At 28.4% G+C, this 19,861-nt stretch overlaps 3 protein-coding genes across 4 annotated transcripts; 1 reads left to right on the top strand and 2 right to left on the bottom strand.

Moving 5' to 3' along the window:
• On the bottom strand, positions 1-1,969 carry LOC130670693 (uncharacterized). The gene is made up of 6 exons (XM_057474118.1): positions 1,821-1,969; positions 1,553-1,750; positions 1,149-1,470; positions 869-1,081; positions 705-773; positions 1-644 (listed from the first exon to the last, which is right to left on the bottom strand). Exons 3-6 carry the CDS (start codon positions 1,183-1,185, stop codon positions 469-471), a joined length of 495 nt encoding a protein of 164 aa, XP_057330101.1. The 5' UTR covers positions 1,186-1,470; positions 1,553-1,750; positions 1,821-1,969; the 3' UTR covers positions 1-468.
• Positions 1,970-9,947: 7,978 nt separating this feature from the next.
• Positions 9,948-11,916, top strand: LOC130670563 (uncharacterized). The gene is made up of 6 exons (XM_057473983.1): positions 9,948-10,096; positions 10,167-10,364; positions 10,447-10,768; positions 10,836-11,048; positions 11,144-11,212; positions 11,273-11,916. The coding sequence occupies exons 3-6, from the start codon at positions 10,732-10,734 to the stop codon at positions 11,446-11,448; spliced, it is 495 nt and encodes a 164-aa protein (XP_057329966.1). The 5' UTR covers positions 9,948-10,096; positions 10,167-10,364; positions 10,447-10,731; the 3' UTR covers positions 11,449-11,916.
• A 131-nt stretch (positions 11,917-12,047) lies between these two features.
• On the bottom strand, positions 12,048-19,861 carry LOC130669408 (uncharacterized). 2 transcript variants are annotated; one of them, XM_057472306.1, is made up of 6 exons: positions 19,374-19,861; positions 16,933-17,158; positions 16,691-16,845; positions 16,116-16,403; positions 13,869-14,069; positions 12,049-13,800 (listed from the first exon to the last, which is right to left on the bottom strand). In XM_057472306.1, exons 1-6 carry the CDS (start codon positions 19,438-19,440, stop codon positions 13,001-13,003), a joined length of 1,737 nt encoding a protein of 578 aa, XP_057328289.1. In that variant the 5' UTR covers positions 19,441-19,861; the 3' UTR covers positions 12,049-13,000. The 2 variants fall into 2 exon arrangements, with proteins under 2 accessions (XP_057328297.1, XP_057328289.1); XM_057472314.1 differs by lacking the exon at positions 19,374-19,861 and having other exon boundaries at positions 12,048-13,800; positions 16,691-16,840; positions 16,933-17,148.

The following is a 19,861-nucleotide window of genomic DNA, read 5'->3' as shown; positions in this document are numbered from 1 at the left end:
AATGAATGATTTTATTTTATAAATATTTGAAATTTACAAAATTATTTTTATTACGGGACTGCTTTATTACGCTTACTGAAAGTTTTCTCCATGACAATGTGCCGTTGACTTGCGTTGATTGATCAACAGCACAGTCACAGGACAGTGTGGTTGTTTACTATTATTGTTATTTATCATTAAGATATTTTTAATAAATTATAAATAAAGAGTTACATTTACATTTTTAAATTAATTATTTACGCTACCAGGTAACTATACATATATCTTTTTCATTATTAATAATTGTTACATTAAATAATAATTAACAAAACTTATATTTAAAATATACTCTAGTAAATTAATTATTTTACAATAAACATTAATTAATTTTAAATAATTAATTATAAATTTGAACATTATTATAATCTCCATTACAACTTTTTTTGCAATTAATTTAATAACAAAAAAAAACAAAAACAATGCAAACAATTAATAAATGTTGACTTTTTGGTAATTGGCTCTGCACTTGGGACACGTTTTTTTTTTGTACCGAATTGAAGCTTCAAACCAGCACGCATAGCATCCAATGAAATGATTGCAGCCTCTTACCTGGATGGAAGCTTCCTCATTGAAACAATAGCAGCATGGATTTTCGAGTTCTTCTTCTGTAAGTATAAAATTCAATTAATTAATATTAATATTTTTAATTTTCTTTTGTACTTCACCATTTTCATCCTTTGAGAAATATAATCTGGGATTCGGGAAAGAATCTAATTTACAATCATCATTGCGGTCTAAAAAAGAAGTGTGCCATAACATTAATTTATTATTATTAATAAAAAATAATCATTATTAATTACGTTATAAATTTTATGAACATCTTACTTACATTGAGGCCAGTTCAACGAAACTCCAATTTTTATTTTTAAATTGTTTATAGCTAAGTTATTTGTAAATTCTTCAATCGTTATTTTTTTTTTCTTCAATTTATTTTGTATTTGTATTAACGATGAAGTAATTTTAACTTCATGTGAAATTTTAGTTTCTTTTGTGACTGTCCGAAATTCTACTTCACTTTCATAAATGCATTTTTTAATTGATTCTGAAAGCAGTAATATCATTAATATTTTCTAACTTATTTTTTTTTTCTTAATAGCCCACAAACTTACGTAAAAATACATGCAACGTTGGGTGAGTGCCAAGCATTCTTCTTTCATTGAGGATAAAACTTTCAGAGTAATGAATCGCATTTTTAACGTTCTCATCAATGAAAGTTTCATGACTAATGAATACTTCACTTTTCTCCACGAATTTACAATATGCTATATAGTCTTCATTAATTTTCGATAACGCTTCTCCTTTTGATATGAGGAGATCAATGCCACTTTTAATCAGTTCTTTTGGTATCAATTTTAGAATTGAGCTCAGGTCAAACACTTCATCTTCATCTTTAGCAGGCAGATTAAGATTATTCCATTTTCGGTTAAGAAACTAAATAAATTTATTATATATTTTGAAAATTATAACATGCTTTTTTAGTACCATCTAATACTTAAATTTTATCAATACTTACTTTAACATAATGGTAAAGAGAGCCTCTAATAACGACGTTTGGAAGAACTCGTCTTATACCATTTATTAATATTGCGTCGTAGTGGCATGTTATGCACTTTAAATTCTTGATTTCAAGATCCGTAATTAGGAATTTGAAAACACTTTCATATACTGCTTCGCTTCTTTCACCACAGAGAACAAATAATGAAGCGATTCCCTGTTTAATATTTTTATAAGATTAAGTTAAACTATTGCTTAGAATTTAATATAGTTAAATTTCAATTAACCTTGTCAAATTTTTTCAGGTGAAATGATAGCAATTGGCTAAATACTGGTATTTGTGGTAGACACTACAAATGAAAATAAGAAATCATTTTATTTAGAAATTCATCATTTATATTATTGAAATATGAACTACTTTGAAAGATCCTTCGATGGTGATGTCTTCCGCATTTTTAAGAATATTGTGGAGGGTGGTCGATCCAAAAAAAAAAGAAATAGATTTCATTTCATCGCATGCTGTCGCAAACCCAAGGTAAATATTTTTATATAAAATATTAATATCAAGCATTTGCATTAATTGTAATGATGTTGCAGGTTCGTAAACTTGATGTTGTTTGATAGTTAAATCAATAATTTTTCTTGCTGCATTCAAGGATATCGGTGAGTTTTTGTAACTAACAATGTTATTATTATTATTTTTATTATTATAATCACTGCATCGATAATTATGCCCAAAGTGGATCTCTACCTATTTTCAACCATAAAAAATCCATTTTTTAAATTTTTATTTTGTTATTTGCTGAGTTACACTTATTAATATTTCTTTTAAAATTCCGAACATTTTCGTTTGATATTTTTTGCCTTTCGATAAAATATTTACAAATTTGTCATCAAATTAAAGAGAATTTAAAAAAAGGTGTAAATGAATATTAATTTTTTAATTTTTATGGTATAAAATAGGTTTAACTCCTCCTCAGCATCATTTCCATACTTAATAATATTTTTAATACAAAAAAAAGTTACAAAGTTACTGTTTCAGTGAAGATACTTTTACCTTTTCAATACTTTCTTAGCAATACTGTTTAAAGGATGTAGGTCTTCTACTGCTCTTCGTTTCAGTTCATTTCTGATTACATCCTGTAATTTTTTTTCTGGTTTTGGGTGGTTGTGATTTTCATTATCTACCTCAATTGATCCGTCATCATTCTTAATTAAAATCACTTGGCAATGGTCGTGAGTAAATCGTTTGGTGCAATAGAATCGATTATGAAGCTTTTGACAATTGTAATAATGCCAATCTTGATAACAAAAAATTTTTGAATTTTTAAATTTACCTGTAACTTCAATTATTTCCATTTTTAAGTATAAATATTTTTATTAAGTTTTTCAATATTCACTTAGAAAGTAATGTACATCTTAATATATATAAATAGTTTGTTTATTTTTTACGCTAGTCAATTTAAAAACAATTGTACCGATTACAAAATTTATTCATTTGTTCATTTCAATTAGAATGAGTTTTTTATACAAGAATATAATTTTATCAAAGACGAAACTATCATTGTCAAAATAGCTATGGCATTTGTAGTTTTTCAGAGGCCAGAATTGTCACTAGCACAACTCAAATCTAAATTTTGTAAATATTTTTTTTTTTTTTTTTTTTCATTTAATTAAATTTGATGTCGTACTTTTTCACTGCTGTCGGAATCAATTAGCTTAATTTTCATTTTAATATTTTGTCCAGTATCCTCTATTGGTTATTACTTCCTGCAATCTTTTCCCATATGACTTCAGTAAATTCATACAGTAATTTGGTCTAGTATTTAATTCATTCCAAACTTCATTAACATAAGTGTCCAATTGGTTTTTATTAATAATTTTGTTCTCTGGGCTCCACTTTTTACTTGTCAAACCTACAATTTATAGCCACAATATTAAGTTTTATGAATTTTATCGAAACCTTTAAAGAAAATTTTTAAAATTTACTCCAAATATTTTCAATAGGATTAAGGTCGGGTGAATATGGAGGATGAGATAATAATTGTATGTCAGGGTGTTGGTTGAACCATTCATTCACTATGTTTGCTGTATGCACCGGACTGTTGTCATGCATAAAAGTAATCGTCGGGTATTCGTCAACCGGAAAACGCACTCGTGCAGCTGGGTACATGACATCGTTTAGTATATCCCTGTACTTTTCAGCGTTGAACGGTAACTCAAGTTTCTTCAACGCCATCAAACCTCCCGATGTCATGCAACCCCAGTACATCTCTGAAATCCTATGAGAGTTGTCAATTGAAGCAACATTTGCAGGATGAAAACGACTGTTTTTCTCCCGCCACACCCTCGTTTTATTGGTTGTTGTACTTTTAAAATACTAAATTTAAAAAGATCATATTTATTGAAACATGTATTTGTATACGTATATGTATTACAAAAGAATAGTATATTACATATCTAGGCCAGTAAAATAAGAAAAGTCTCAAATCACATGTAATTGTTAATCGAGGCGAAGCCGAGGCTGACAAACATGTGGCCTGAGACTTTTTTTTTTACTGGCCAAGGTGTGTATACTGTTTACCTTCTCATCAGACCAAATAACATTATTCCACTGCTCTTGCGTAAAATGTAAATGTCGTTTACAATGTTCTACTCGACGAGTACGACTAAATTCTGTCAGCTCAATTTTTTTACAAGTTTTACCGTTGACAAGTCCTTGTTCTTTTAATCTTCTTTTTATAGTATCCGATGAAATATTTAAGCCAGTAGACAGTCCAAAACTTTTGCTTGAATTGAAATTATCTTTTTGAGAAGCATCGTACAACCTTTTATCTTCTTCTGAAGTCGTTTTTCGCGGTCTTTTATTACTTTCTCGTTTATCAATCAATCCGGCTTCTCCATTTTCCTGGTAACGCTTAATCCATTTATTAATTTTTGATAACGAATACCCTGTTTCTTTCGTAATTTCAATTTTTTTGCAGCCATTCATCCACATAGTAATAATTTTAGTTCTAACATGCATTAAATGTAACTTATTATCTACTAACTTTTCCATTTTTTAAAAATTGAAAGTATAAATTATAACATATTTTCGCAAGTCACAAAATGATAATCTTGATCTAATCAATTGATATTAATTTATTATAACTTTTTAATAGACTTATTATAATATCAATTCAGTTGTTTAAAAAAAAAATTTTTTTTTTTAATTGAATGTTTTTTGTTTTGATTAAAGTCAATCTCAGTTTTATTTATTTATCGACAAATAAATGTATTTAATTAAATAACAATTTTTTATTCATTTTTGTAAAATTCAATATTAATAATCATAATAATAAAAAACTTAAATACTTTATCTGTTTTAGATTCTGGTCATGAATTTAACAAAAATTCATGGAAAAAATGGATCCATTTCCTACCGCTTTGGACCATGGCTATACAAGGAAGTTAAAAACACAAATGAGGAACAATTTATATGTATATCTCATAAATCAAAATCAAATTGCATTGCAATGTTGAATAAAACGTCAAGTGGATATGAGGGTGATTTAACAGCACATAACCACCCTGCACCATTCACAGAAAAAAGGTTTAATTGTACTATCTTTTATAAAATAATTATTCTTGAGTAATTATCTTAATCAACAATTTACCATTAATCATTAAGGCCATTTTCAAATAGCCCCCCCCCCCCCCCCCCCCCGCCCCACACACTTTTTTAAAATATTTAATGACTCAATGGTAATGACTGTATTAAAATTTTAATAATTAATTTAAAAAAAGTTTAAGCATTAATTGAAAAAAGGGTAACGCAGTTACAATTTCGCCGAGACATAGATTTAAAAAAAAAAAATTATTTACAGTTGATATCAATTAGGAGTTAGAAAAAATTTGTTAAATAAATTCAGTAAAATCTTCATGTCAATATTATGTTTTGGAATATCAAATTTTTTAGGATAAAATTTATTTAATAAATTTCGTTTAGCTCCTTATTGATTTTAACTGTGAGTAATTTTTTTAAAAATCTTTATTTCGATAAAATTGTAAATGCGTTGTCCTTTTTTCAATTAATGCTTCTATTTTTTTTAAATTAATTAATAAAATTTTAATACTGTTATGACAGTTCAAGGTCATTAAATGTTTCAAAAAGTGGGGAGCTCTGTTGGAGAATTCCCTTAATCATATTTGTTTAACTTATTTAGATATAATTATCAACACGAAAAAAGAAAAGAGATGGAAAAATTGTTTGTGAATAAAAAGAAAAAAATTTCTAAGCCTACAATTTTAAAATCTCTAAAAGATTTAGAATGTACCATCACAAACTATCCTCCGATCAAGGATATTTTAAGAATTCAAGTTGTCGCTGAAGACAACTCTACAGCATGTATTTTTTCAACAAAAGAAATGTTTATGAAAATTGGAATCGCCAGTGAAATTTATCTTCATACTACATATAAGGTGTGATAAATCCCATCTAACAATTTTTTTACATTCTTGAGCAAGTCTGTTCTCAAGATCGATAAGTGCTAGTGTCTACGTATGTGTCTTGCTGCAGATACTTACTCCAGAATCTTGCCCAAACACGTGTTACTAGGGATGTTTTTAACAAATATTTTTTTTTTTTCTGAAATATTATTTATTATTCTTCTTTAACTGGCGAGTCTCTCAGTATGTTTTTCGCAGCAAAGTCTACCTTGAATTTTCCTTCGATTAATTGTTGGATATTTTGTAAGACGCTATTGCCACAAATTTCTCATGCGAAGCATTTTGCACTTGATATATTTTTTTTCTTACTCGATTTTTGAAGTTGTGTAATAACCATTGATTGTTTTTATAGGTCCATTTAAGTGACATTGAACATTCTCAGATTATGATTTTTCACATAAGAAAAAATAATTTAGTAATCAATTTTTTTAAATATTTTCAAAAATTGTCCAATTTTTGAAAATGATTAGAACAAAAAGTAAACAGAAAGCTATGAATTTTTTATATTTAATCTTGAGATAAAAATTTTTTAGTGAGGGTAGAAGTACCATTTGTGGCCACTGCTACATTTTTGGACATTCAATACTTGATTTTAGATAATGAAAAAGTATAAAATAAAATTTTCATTTTAATAGTGGGACAGAAGTATCTTTAAAGATATTTTAAAAATTGATTATATTACTGACTCTCTTACAAATTATTGTATTTAAATTTTTCGAGTGTCCAAAACTGGTCCTAAAGTGGCCAAAAACTTCTACCCTATCTCAGAAGAGTATGAGATTTTTTTTTTTTTTTTGGCTCTGTCTTACAGAAAAACTATTTCAAAAGTTGGAATTAAATTACATTTTTTTTTAACTCCAAACGTACATTACTCATAATAATTTCTAGGGTATTCCAAGTCTATTTATTATTTTGAGTTCTATCAGTAAAAATTTATATAAAAAAATTTGGCAAGAAATTGTTAGACTATTACCAACAATTAACATAAATCTCAAAACAATTGTCTGTGATTTTTACATGCCGATGGTTACTGCTATAAGAGAAGTTTTGACAGACGTCAACATGAAAGGATGTTGGTTTAACTACATAAAGGTATGTTAGAAAAAATAAACTTCATATTGTAGAGCACTATTTGATAATTTATTATATTTTAAACTAAACTATATACATATTCAAAAATTTTTTAATTTTATTTTGTATCCAGATCTTGGGAAGAAAATGGAAAAATTTTAATTTGCCAGATGTGAGTCATGAAATACTACGGTACTGTTTTGCGATTCCAACGTTACCAGCATCTGAATTTAAAAATGCCATTGACCAAATAAATCAGATAATTAATGATAATAGGGAAAATTATTCAGACTTCATGGAAAGATTAAGAAATTTTATTGAAAGTCTTCGATTGGGATGGCAGCCGTACGCAGAATCAATATCTTTTTATAAAAACAAAAATGATTCCATCAACATTTCAGAATATTTCGATCGGCACTTAGGCAGTGAAATGGGATCGTTGTCACCTAATATTTTTCAATTTTCAGGTAAATGAACGTTAATTAAGTAAATCGGTGAAATATTAACTTGACAGTAAATAATTTTGTAATTATTCAATTAATTTTGTGGATTATACCCACATAACAATCTTTTTCGATTCTTGAGCAAGTCTGCTCTCAAAATCGATAAGTGCTAATGTCTACGTATGTGTTTTGCTGCAGATACTTGTGACCAAATTTAAATTGCAAGCCTAGTGTAAGCCTTACATAAGAAATTCGTGACAGATTATAACTCAATTCTGGAGGAAGACTATAGTTGAAAATACTTGTGCATGGATTGCTCAAGATCTGCTCAAAGCTAAAAATTTATCTTGAGCCTTGAGCAGATCTTGAGTAAGCCATGCGTAAGTACGTACTATAAATAACTGGTGCAAGAAATGCGTCAGACATTTTTCATTGCACCGTGTTCAAGATATCTTTCATATTCTTCCGTACGATAACATGAGCAAGTCATACACAAATCTTGATATAGGTTTCTTGATACATAATCTTGCGAAAGATACATACGTAGAAAAAGATACTAGCAGCTACCCAGATAGCAAAATGACGTCTTGATGAGTTCTGAATGAATTCCTATTTATGATTTGGACGTCTCATCAACGTCTTAAAGAAGTCTTTAAGAAGTTCTCAAGATGTCGAATGAGCCACCTAGCGAACTCAGTAAGACGTCTTTAAAAAGAGTTCTCAAAGAGTTATTTTTTCTAAATTCGCAAATAAGACTTCAGTATGAATTTACCATGACGTCTTTAAGGAGCTCCTAATGTTGACTTCATAAAGAAGTTTAAAAAAGAATACATTTAGTCGTCACAAAACTGACGTCTTATTTATGGAGTCTTCAAGAACTCTCAATTAAGAGTTCTTAAAAATTACACCTTTAAGAAGTCATTATAAGACTGCTTGAATACGCCTTCAAAAAGACGTCGTAAAGCAGTCATTCCGACTTGAATGCTGTCTGGGTAGGGGTCTTGCTCAAGATACTTACTCCAAAATCTTGCTCAAACACGGGTTACAAGGGTACAAATTGAGAAGTTCCTTGTTTGATGTACTGTACTTTTTTAAAGTTCTAATTTTTATAAAAAAAAAAAGGTTTGAGCTAGACGATAAATTTTTAATTGATTATCGAGTATAATATTTATAAAGATAACAATATTGGTAATGTTTTAACAGAACGATTAAAAAGAATTTGCAATGAATCACTGGATATGTATTCAAAATTAGAAAAAGGTTTCAAGTTTGAATTTTATGAAAAAAATTCTTTAATAAAAATTAATAGTAAGATTTCAAAACGTTTGGAGTTACTGGCAGATGGAAAAATTTCGTTAATTGATTATCTTGAAAGTGCAATCGATGAAGACATGTTTAATAATATCATGTACATGTTAGAAGCACCTCAATGTAAGTATCTAAATTATTAAAATTAATTTTCAAGTTATTGTAAATTTAGCTGGTTCGATTTTTTTTATTTTGTAAAGATAATTTTTTTTTTTAATTACTTTCTTTACTCAAAATTAAAATTCCTAAATTATATTTTATTGATTTTTTTTTAATTATAAAATTATGTATTTAGTTAATGGAGACGATGGCAAGTAACATGAATTATAAATCGGATGACGGATCAATTGAGGTAGATAATGAAAATCACAACCACCCAAAACCAGAAAAAAAATTACAGGATGTAATCAGAAATGAACTGAAACGAAGAGCAGTAGAAGACCTACATCCTTTAAACAGTATTGCTAAGAAAGTATTGAAAAGGTAAAAGTATCTTCACTGAAACAGTAACTTTGTAACTTTTTTTTGTATTAAAAATATTATTAAGTATGGAAATGATGCTGAGGAGGAGTTAAACCTATTTTATACCATAAAAATTAAAAAATTAATATTCATTTACACCTTTTTTTAAATTCTCTTTAATTTGATGACAAATTTGTAAATATTTTATCGAAAGGCAAAAAATATCAAACGAAAATGTTCGGAATTTTAAAAGAAATATTAATAAGTGTAACTCAGCAAATAACAAAATAAAAATTTAAAAAATGGATTTTTTATGGTTGAAAATAGGTAGAGATCCACTTTGGGCATAATTATCGATGCAGTGATTATAATAATAAAAATAATAATAATAACATTGTTAGTTACAAAAACTCACCGATATCCTTGAATGCAGCAAGAAAAATTATTGATTTAACTATCAAACAACATCAAGTTTACGAACCTGCAACATCATTACAATTAATGCAAATGCTTGATATTAATATTTTATATAAAAATATTTACCTTGGGTTTGCGACAGCATGCGATGAAATGAAATCTATTTCTTTTTTTTTTGGATCGACCACCCTCCACAATATTCTTAAAAATGCGGAAGACATCACCATCGAAGGATCTTTCAAAGTAGTTCATATTTCAATAATATAAATGATGAATTTCTAAATAAAATGATTTCTTATTTTCATTTGTAGTGTCTACCACAAATACCAGTATTTAGCCAATTGCTATCATTTCACCTGAAAAAATTTGACAAGGTTAATTGAAATTTAACTATATTAAATTCTAAGCAATAGTTTAACTTAATCTTATAAAAATATTAAACAGGGAATCGCTTCATTATTTGTTCTCTGTGGTGAAAGAAGCGAAGCAGTATATGAAAGTGTTTTCAAATTCCTAATTACGGATCTTGAAATCAAGAATTTAAAGTGCATAACATGCCACTACGACGCAATATTAATAAATGGTATAAGACGAGTTCTTCCAAACGTCGTTATTAGAGGCTCTCTTTACCATTATGTTAAAGTAAGTATTGATAAAATTTAAGTATTAGATGGTACTAAAAAAGCATGTTATAATTTTCAAAATATATAATAAATTTATTTAGTTTCTTAACCGAAAATGGAATAATCTTAATCTGCCTGCTAAAGATGAAGATGAAGTGTTTGACCTGAGCTCAATTCTAAAATTGATACCAAAAGAACTGATTAAAAGTGGCATTGATCTCCTCATATCAAAAGGAGAAGCGTTATCGAAAATTAATGAAGACTATATAGCATATTGTAAATTCGTGGAGAAAAGTGAAGTATTCATTAGTCATGAAACTTTCATTGATGAGAACGTTAAAAATGCGATTCATTACTCTGAAAGTTTTATCCTCAATGAAAGAAGAATGCTTGGCACTCACCCAACGTTGCATGTATTTTTACGTAAGTTTGTGGGCTATTAAGAAAAAAAAAATAAGTTAGAAAATATTAATGATATTACTGCTTTCAGAATCAATTAAAAAATGCATTTATGAAAGTGAAGTAGAATTTCGGACAGTCACAAAAGAAACTAAAATTTCACATGAAGTTAAAATTACTTCATCGTTAATACAAATACAAAATAAATTGAAGAAAAAAAAAATAACGATTGAAGAATTTACAAATAACTTAGCTATAAACAATTTAAAAATAAAAATTGGAGTTTCGTTGAACTGGCCTCAATGTAAGTAAGATGTTCATAAAATTTATAACGTAATTAATAATGATTATTTTTTATTAATAATAATAAATTAATGTTATGGCACACTTCTTTTTTAGACCGCAATGATGATTGTAAATTAGATTCTTTCCCGAATCCCAGATTATATTTCTCAAAGGATGAAAATGGTGAAGTACAAAAGAAAATTAAAAATATTAATATTAATTAATTGAATTTTATACTTACAGAAGAAGAACTCGAAAATCCATGCTGCTATTGTTTCAATGAGGAAGCTTCCATCCAGGTAAGAGGCTGCAATCATTTCATTGGATGCTATGCGTGCTGGTTTGAAGCTTCAATTCGGTACAAAAAAAAAACGTGTCCCAAGTGCAGAGCCAATTACCAAAAAGTCAACATTTATTAATTGTTTGCATTGTTTTTGTTTTTTTTTGTTATTAAATTAATTGCAAAAAAAGTTGTAATGGAGATTATAATAATGTTCAAATTTATAATTAATTATTTAAAATTAATTAATGTTTATTGTAAAATAATTAATTTACTAGAGTATATTTTAAATATAAGTTTTGTTAATTATTATTTAATGTAACAATTATTAATAATGAAAAAGATATATGTATAGTTACCTGGTAGCGTAAATAATTAATTTAAAAATGTAAATGTAACTCTTTATTTATAATTTATTAAAAATATCTTAATGATAAATAACAATAATAGTAAACAACCACACTGTCCTGTGACTGTGCTGTTGATCAATCAACGCAAGTCAACGGCACATTGTCATGGAGAAAACTTTCAGTAAGCGTAATAAAGCAGTCCCGTAATAAAAATAATTTTGTAAATTTCAAATATTTATAAAATAAAATCATTCATTTGCTGTTACTTACATTTTTTTTATTTACATTCCTAATTAATACATCAAACGATATATATATATATATATATATATTTATTATTATTAATGTAATATGCTTAAAATTTTTTTTATTAGTATAAAATAATAAATTATAGATCATGATTGCTTGACAATGAAATAAAAGTAATTTTAAAATTAAAATGATCATAATTACTATTTATTAAATTTTAAATCGCTTTCAAAAGTTTATTATAACATATTTCAACGGTGAAAAAAAAATAATCGATGAATTTTATGAAGCGATAAATTTAGAAATAGCAAATTTTTTAAATCACTGGGTTTAGAAACGGCGAAATTTGATAAATTTTCAGGTTTACAGGCCGTAATTTTTATAATTCTCAAGGTTTACACACGGCTAAATTTATGAATTTCCAAGTTTAGAATTAGCTGAATTCACGTGGCTAGGTTTTAGATTCGCTACATTTATGATTTTCCAAGTTTTATAGTTCATTTATTTCAATCCTACTATTTTTTAATTGTTTGTATTTTAATTTGAATAAATTTCCAGGATTCTCTCTTTTTAATTAAGCTATTCTACGATTAGCGTTATTTTGTTTATGTCAACTTTTTAAATTGCTCATTTTCCAGATGACTTTATTTTAGAATTTCTCTTTTTACCGTTGAATTTTTTTTTCTTTGTCATATTTTACTATTAGCTGAATTTACTTTTTACAATATTTCAATTTCGTCAAATTTAGGGGCGGAATTTTTTAAATTTAGATAATTTTACAAATATTACAATTTCCAAATTTTTAAATTTAAAGTTTAGAAACCGCCAAATTTACAAGTGGCGAAAAAACTATGAACATGGAAACCTGCCCGAATTAATGCACGCGATTGTATATACATGTATTATATTTATAAAATTTTTATTGTTGTTGAGTTTAATGTTTCAAAAAGTAGAGTCTTGTGTTTAAATTAAATAAAGCATTCAAAAGTATGGAGATCAACTGCATCCTTGACCTTTGATTAAAAGTAACTAGTAAATATTAATGTTTTCGGAAACTGGAAAGGGAGACGTATTTGCTAGTTTCAAACTTAATTATTCAGTTGTTTTATTATTATTCGAATCATTAACAAAAATTACAGGAGAATTAAGATTTACATCATTTTCAATTTGTAAAGAACTTGGACCCGCTATTTCGCAACTTGAATCAGGTGAAACTGACGAACAAGTATCAAGCTTATGAGAAGAAATAATCAAAGAATTAGAATGTAATTTTCGTTGATCAGATTTCGAAATCAATCCCTCATTTCTAACATCTCCTAATGAAAAGCTCTTGACTTCCAATGGAGAACGCTGATTAGTTTGATTATTTTCGTGATTTAACCAAACGTTATCGCTTATCGCATCACTAAAATTTTTTACTAGCCATTCAGTTTTAAACTTTTCGTGTCGATTAGATGCATTCCATACTGTTTCTTTGGAAATCGACATTTCATTGTTTTCCGTTAAAAGTGCGTCTGTGTCTGCATACTCTGGCTCAAGATCTTTAATTTTTTCAGCAATATCATCATTTAAATTATCATGACTCTGTGTACCTGTTGATGATAAAGATACTGGCATGCATAGCGGAACTTGTCCTGAACTAGGCGTGTCTGTTGTGTCACTACGGTATGAATTGCGATTATTGATGATTGCTGGAAGAGTGGTCGATTGACAAATGTTACGAAGATCATATACTCTTGAAGCTAAATTTTCGTTAAGATCCTCGCATGATACATAAAGTGGTGGAGGCTCTTCTCGTGATGGTAAAGCTATTACTTCTGAATATGACGGAGGTCCCATGGGTCGATCCACGAATGATCTTACGCCATTTATATTATGCATAATATTTCGCTCTAAAAAAGTTATAAATTAGTATGTCATTAAAGTATTGTAGATTTCGAGAGTATTGACAGTATATTACCTCGTTGAAGATCATCTGTCGTCATATTTGTAGCATTAATATCAGAATAACGTATATTTTCTGACAAAGAACGTCTTGTTTGATGATACATACCACGATTTTGTTGAGTGTGTCTTGTTGTGATCATTGCACGTTTGAATTGTACACGACAAACAGCTATTGCTAATATTGTAACTATGAACATAAACGCCATTGCGCAACCTGTAATCAAGTTGATATAAATATTTTTTATAACTCAACTATTGGTTAAATTGAATTTTAATATCTGGTGCCGGTGAACTTTTAGATGGATTAATTTCTGTGGGATGATAAAAAGTTACATGTTGGGTATCATGAAATGGGGATATAGAAAAATTATAATCATAATAAAATCCTTGAGGATTATTTAATATCATTGAACGGTATTGTAGAATTGCTAGTTTATTTTGTGATAGAAGAAGACTGGACGGTAGGGTGTAAAAAAAAACAAGAAAAAGAACATTTTTTTCTTAATACCGCGAGGTGTTTCATTAAAATTTAGAAATAAAAAATCATTTCTTGCTTGGAAATGAGTAATATTCCTGATTAAAAACTCCAATTGAATGCGATTGAAAAATTCGAATCGGAAAGTTCCTACCCTAGCAGACCTGATTTACCGTAAATTTACGGTATTTTTACCGCAATATACCGTTAATAGGTAAATTACCGCAAAATCGAGCGGTGAATGGGTAAATTACGGTGGATTTGCCGTAAATTACGCGGTGTTTAGCACAAACTACGGTATTTTTACCGTAAATTTATCACAGGATACGGTAAATCTATCGTAAAAATTCGGATGGATTACCGAATTACCGTTATTTACGGTGAATTACCGTAAATTACAGCAAACCCACCGCAAATTAAGGTAAACCCACCGTAATTACGGTAAATCGGTATTTTACGTTGGATTGCCGCAATTTACCGTAATTTACGGTGGGTTTACCGTAATCTACGGTCAACCCACCGTAATTTGGGCCCGTTAGAGTAGTAAATATGATTTAAAGTTAGTCGGAAAAAAAATGATTGTATTCCAATTGAATCTGATTACAAAATTTCAATCGGATTAAATTGGAAAATAATTGAAAAAAAAAAATTATTTTCCAATTAAATCTGATTAAAATATTTCTATAGGATTCTATTTGAAAAGAATCGAAATCCTGATTAAAAACTCCTATTAAATCGGATTGAATCTGATTGAAACTCAACCGGATTTTTTTCAGATTCTGATAAAAGAAGATAATAAATTTATTTTTCGCTTATTTTCCGATTAAATTCGATAGAAATATTTTTATTGGATTTTATTGAAAGATAATAATGGCCCGAAAAAACCGACTATTTTTTTTTTGAATCTATTATGAAAATTTGTTGATTTAAGATATTTTAAGAAGCTTCTCCAAAAATCAGCTCGATGAAAAATTTTCAAGAGGTCACTCACGAATTTTGAATATAAAAAAAATGATCGAAATTCGGATTTTTTTGTTCTAAATTTCTTCTTTCTCGCGGCAGCTATAGTTTATATTTAATGAAATTATGACTACACCAAAAATTTCAGCCCAAAATTAAAATATTTAAACGTCGCTCAAGAATTTTGAATGTTTCCGAGTACTGTCTCTTGGACGTTTTCGAGCGACACTTAAATATTAATAATAAAGTTTCTCAATTCTTTCACCATCAATTTGTATCATAATGAATAAATAAAAATACAACCCGATAAATAGAAATAATAAGTTATTTACATACTTTTTTATTTTTTAATTCAATTTTTAGGTTTTTTTGCTTATTCAAAACTTACCCAATTTTATTTTTTAAGACTGTCCTGTATATTTTCAGTTATGCAAAAGTTATATTTAAGTGAAATGACAATAATTGAGTTATAAAAAAATACAAAAACTAATTCAAACTATTAGTTACATATATCAGTTAATATTCAAAATTCTTGAGCGCCGTTTAAATATTTAAATATTGAACTGAAATTTTCAGCATAGTCATCATTTTACAGATATAAAATATTGCTGCTACGAGGAAGAAAAAATTTAGAAACAAAAAATCCGAATTTCGATCATCTTTGATATTTTCAAAATTCGTGAGCGACCTCTTCAAAATGCTGATTTTTAGAGAGGCCTCTTAAAACATCTTAAAACAACAAATTTTCATAAGAAACTCGAAAAAAAAAAAGTTGTTTTTTTTGGGCCACCCTAGTATACATACAATAAAACTGATTGTACTTACCAATCACAACGTAAAATGCTGTTTGTATGTAACTTATTTCATGAGATTCTGTTGGCCATGACCGTAATCCAAAATTTGTACTACAGCTGCGACGATTACAACACCATTCCGGTGGTACACAACGATCTTCACAAAGTATTTTACCATAACAGGGATCATCTCCACATCCAGCCGCTTGGCTCTCATCTTCTCCTTCTTCACAGTCGTCTTTACCATCACAAAGGTATCTCTCCATAATACAATTATTAGAGTAACATCTAAACCATTGCGCCCCGCAGAACGTTGGTTCTGAAATATAAAATATACAATTATTGTTTCCGTTATCAACTTATTTTGCGACCCCAACGGACCTGAGTCTTTGTAGATTACGGTAGTGAAGTAGTGTACCGTAAGTACAATAGCGTGCCGTTGAAGAGCTGTAATTACCGCATTATACGGTATAATTGCCGTGTTTTACGGTAGCGTACAGTAAAGTCCAGTCAAGCGTACCAATAAATATGGTGGTGTGCTTATAAGTTTAATTAATATTAGAACAGGATTAAAGCAATATAATCATCACATATTTACATACTTACTTTTTTTAACAGACAGATGAATATTAACAGAAAGATGTGGTTGGACAAAATGTTTGAAAGTAATAGCTATGCACGTGTAATTGCCGTCATGTTTTTCAGATAATTTTTCGAACCAAAGCCAAGCTACATTTTGCCTTTGTCCTCTTTCAACTTTGCTAAGCCGAAAAAAATCACATATTTTGAATAAGAATAATCTCTTAAAAATAATAATAAGTTTTTATTAAATTTGTTGTCAAACTTACAGAGTATGATTTTCATGAAATGGTGTTTTCCAATCAACAATGTAATCATGTAACAAATCATTTTTTTCTCCATTAGGTTTCACCACAGTACAAGTTAAGTTTAACGACTCTTTGTCTCGTTTTAAAATGAATTTTCGCCCCATTCCTATCGTAAATTGTGGTTGTATCTCTATCTTGGCTCTTGAATCCATTGGTAAAGTGGCTATCGTCCCATTTACTTCTTCAGCTTTTAACAAATAGAATATGTAATGAAACATGCGAAATTATAATGAAAAAGAACATTTTGATAAACAAATTTGAATCAAAATTATCTAGTATCATCAGTTTAAAGTTTTGAAATCGAGTTTTTTTTAGTTCAGTAAAACAATAGTTACTATACAATTTATCAAATCATTTCTTCTTAAGTTGTTTAAGTTTTATTTAAAATTATATACACTGTAAAAAGAGCGGTGTTAAAAATGGACTCGTTTTAACTCCGCCCGGTGTAAAAATGAAATTACACCGGTGTAGGAAAAGTAATATACCGGTGTTAAAAAATACCGGTGTAAAAGCGGGGTAAATTGCGTCCGCTTGGAGTATTAACTTTAAAAATTATAAAACACAAAAAACGTCAGTTCTTTATAAAAATTAATAAAAAATATCATTTATTAACAAGTATAGTGATCGAGTAAGTAAAAATATTCACAAAGTAAAATATTTCAACACCGGTCTAGAATATTTACACTGGTGGCGGCGTTATTTTCACACCGCTTTCGGGGGTAAATTTAACACCGATAATTTTAACACCTACACCGCTTGGACTTACCCCGGTGATTTTTTACAGTATATAAGAATTCGTTTTATAGATTTATGCAGATTTATGGAAAAATATCTACGTTTCTATAAATCGATTGCTAAAGCAATTGATACACTGTTAGAAGTATTTATTTGAGCCAAATAAGATTTATTAATAGTTAATAAATGATTTATTAAATGAGATTTATTTGAGCCGAATAAGCCATTTCTTAATAGTTAATAAATGGCTTATTTGAATAGAAAGAAATGACACATGAAGTTCAGGTTATAACTTTGAATGGAATGAGTGTGATTGTTAGTAAAAATTTATTATAATATTTCATTTTTTTTATATCTTTTGTATAATAATTTTTATCTTCAATTAACATTAATTGTGTGCATTATTTTCTTTAAAAAAATAAAATTAAACAGTCCTATAAATTATTTGTCATAACCTTACTTAATTAACATCACGTGTCATTTCTTTCTATTCAAATAAGCCATTTATTAACTATTAAGAAATGGCTTATTTGGCCCAAATAAATCTCATTTAATAAATCATTTATTAACTATTAACAAATATTTATTTGGCTCAAATAAATACTTCTAACAGTGTATATTGCAACCCTAGTGGATGCGAATTATGGTAATTACTGCAATTTACAGTATCCAGCAGAATTACCGTAATTTACAGCAAAAATGCGGCAATTTACCGCAATTTGTGGTATTTTGTCGTAAATTGTCGCAATTGCGTTAAGTTACGGCAAGATGCGGCGAAATACCGTAATTTACCGCAGATTGCGGTAAATAACCGCATTTTTACCTTAAATTGCGGTAATGCTGCTGGATACCGTAATTCCGATCCGCTAGGGAAGATAATAAAATAGCCTAATACAAATATTTACTACCCACTTTATTGACTATTTGACAATTAAATTTAATATCAAAAAATAATTTTTTGGTTCGCTTGATATCATTGAATAAATGTTCATTATTTATAAGAACTAGTTTTCAATCCCCAATACATTTATGCTCTAAAATTAACCTATCTAACTCACATTTGAATTTCCGCGCGTAAGTATTCTAATTTTTTCATTCAACAGTGTATAAGTTTTAAAAAAAAATGGTAAGAACCGTTTTCGCGATGTACAGGAAAGTTTGCGTTTCTTTCATACTTGATAAACCTCCAGCATGTTAACATAATCAATTAATTATGCACTTTTTGATTGTTAATATTTCGTTTCACAATCGGCGAAAAAATTTCGTTTTCGTTCATTAAATTCATTATTAGATATTTTTGTTAATCACATATTTTAATTTCATCACATTTTTAAGAACAGTCGTTTTGCGAGTGAAATATCTTAAGGACTCAGTGAACTTGACTCACATAATAACAGACGACGAATAGAAATGTAAAACGCGCAGTTTAAATCGAAGAACACATCGCGCCAAGTGCATTCAAGACTCAAAGGCAGTATTATCATTGGCTGTACGAGAGCGCTCCCTTAGGCCAGCTGAGGAACCAGCAGAAGGAAAAAAAAACAAATGAGAGATACTGAAAGTTTCATTCCCATATACGAATATACAAAATAAATATTCTTTATAAGACTGTGTAAATACTTTACTAACATATTAATCATCATTACTATTTAATAATATTAACTTACTTGGTAAATTCGTGACAGCTTCCGAGACCACAAATAAAAGTACAACTTGGACGTAATTATGCATCATAATACCATAATTTTTTAATTAAAAATACTAATGTATAATAAGGATTTTAATATCAATGTAAAATTTTATAATTGATCAAAAAGCTCGATGTGATAACTTTATTAAAGATTATTAAAAAAAAAGTTTTAGTAGTTGAAATCAACTTTACTTGTTATATTTAACATAACCAAATTCTATCACTGTTTGATGTACCCGAGACAGTAAAGTTTTCTTGTGGAGTTGGCTCACTGTTGTTACCGACTGTTGTAGTTTTTCAATAAAAATTATAAACATTTTTTACTTCCCGCTAAGAAAATCGACGATTTTTGAAAAATTCGGTAAGTTATTGTTTTCACCCCGATTTTCGAAAATCGAGTTTCCATCAGATGTCGACGTTTTGAGGTCGCAGGAAGCTATTCTGACTATTTTCAGATTGATGTCC

Source organism: Microplitis mediator, chromosome 1 (genome assembly GCF_029852145.1).
Source record: "Microplitis mediator isolate UGA2020A chromosome 1, iyMicMedi2.1, whole genome shotgun sequence".
NCBI classification, from domain to species: Eukaryota; Metazoa; Arthropoda; class Insecta; order Hymenoptera; family Braconidae; genus Microplitis; species Microplitis mediator.
Note: the sequence above shows the minus strand (reverse complement) of the source record. Positions and strands in the feature narration are given on the sequence as shown.

Coding starts and splice junctions, on each gene's coding strand:
- LOC130670693 (XM_057474118.1), bottom strand. CDS start 1,185: ATGCTTGGCACTCACCCAACGTTGCATGTATTTTTAC. Junction 774..868: donor TTCGTTGAACTGGCCTCAAT/GTAAGTAAGATG, acceptor CTTCTTTTTTAG/ACCGCAATGATGATTGTAAA. Junction 645..704: donor TTTCTCAAAGGATGAAAATG/GTGAAGTACAAA, acceptor TTATACTTACAG/AAGAAGAACTCGAAAATCCA.
- LOC130670563 (XM_057473983.1), top strand. CDS start 10,732: ATGCTTGGCACTCACCCAACGTTGCATGTATTTTTAC. Junction 10,769..10,835: donor AACGTTGCATGTATTTTTAC/GTAAGTTTGTGG, acceptor TACTGCTTTCAG/AATCAATTAAAAAATGCATT. Junction 11,049..11,143: donor TTCGTTGAACTGGCCTCAAT/GTAAGTAAGATG, acceptor CTTCTTTTTTAG/ACCGCAATGATGATTGTAAA.
- LOC130669408 (XM_057472306.1), bottom strand. CDS start 19,440: ATGATGCATAATTACGTCCAAGTTGTACTTTTATTTGTGGTCTCGGAA. Junction 16,846..16,932: donor TTTCATGAAAATCATACTCT/GTAAGTTTGACA, acceptor TTTTCGGCTTAG/CAAAGTTGAAAGAGGACAAA. Junction 14,070..16,115: donor AGCATTTTACGTTGTGATTG/GTAAGTACAATC, acceptor ACTTGATTACAG/GTTGCGCAATGGCGTTTATG.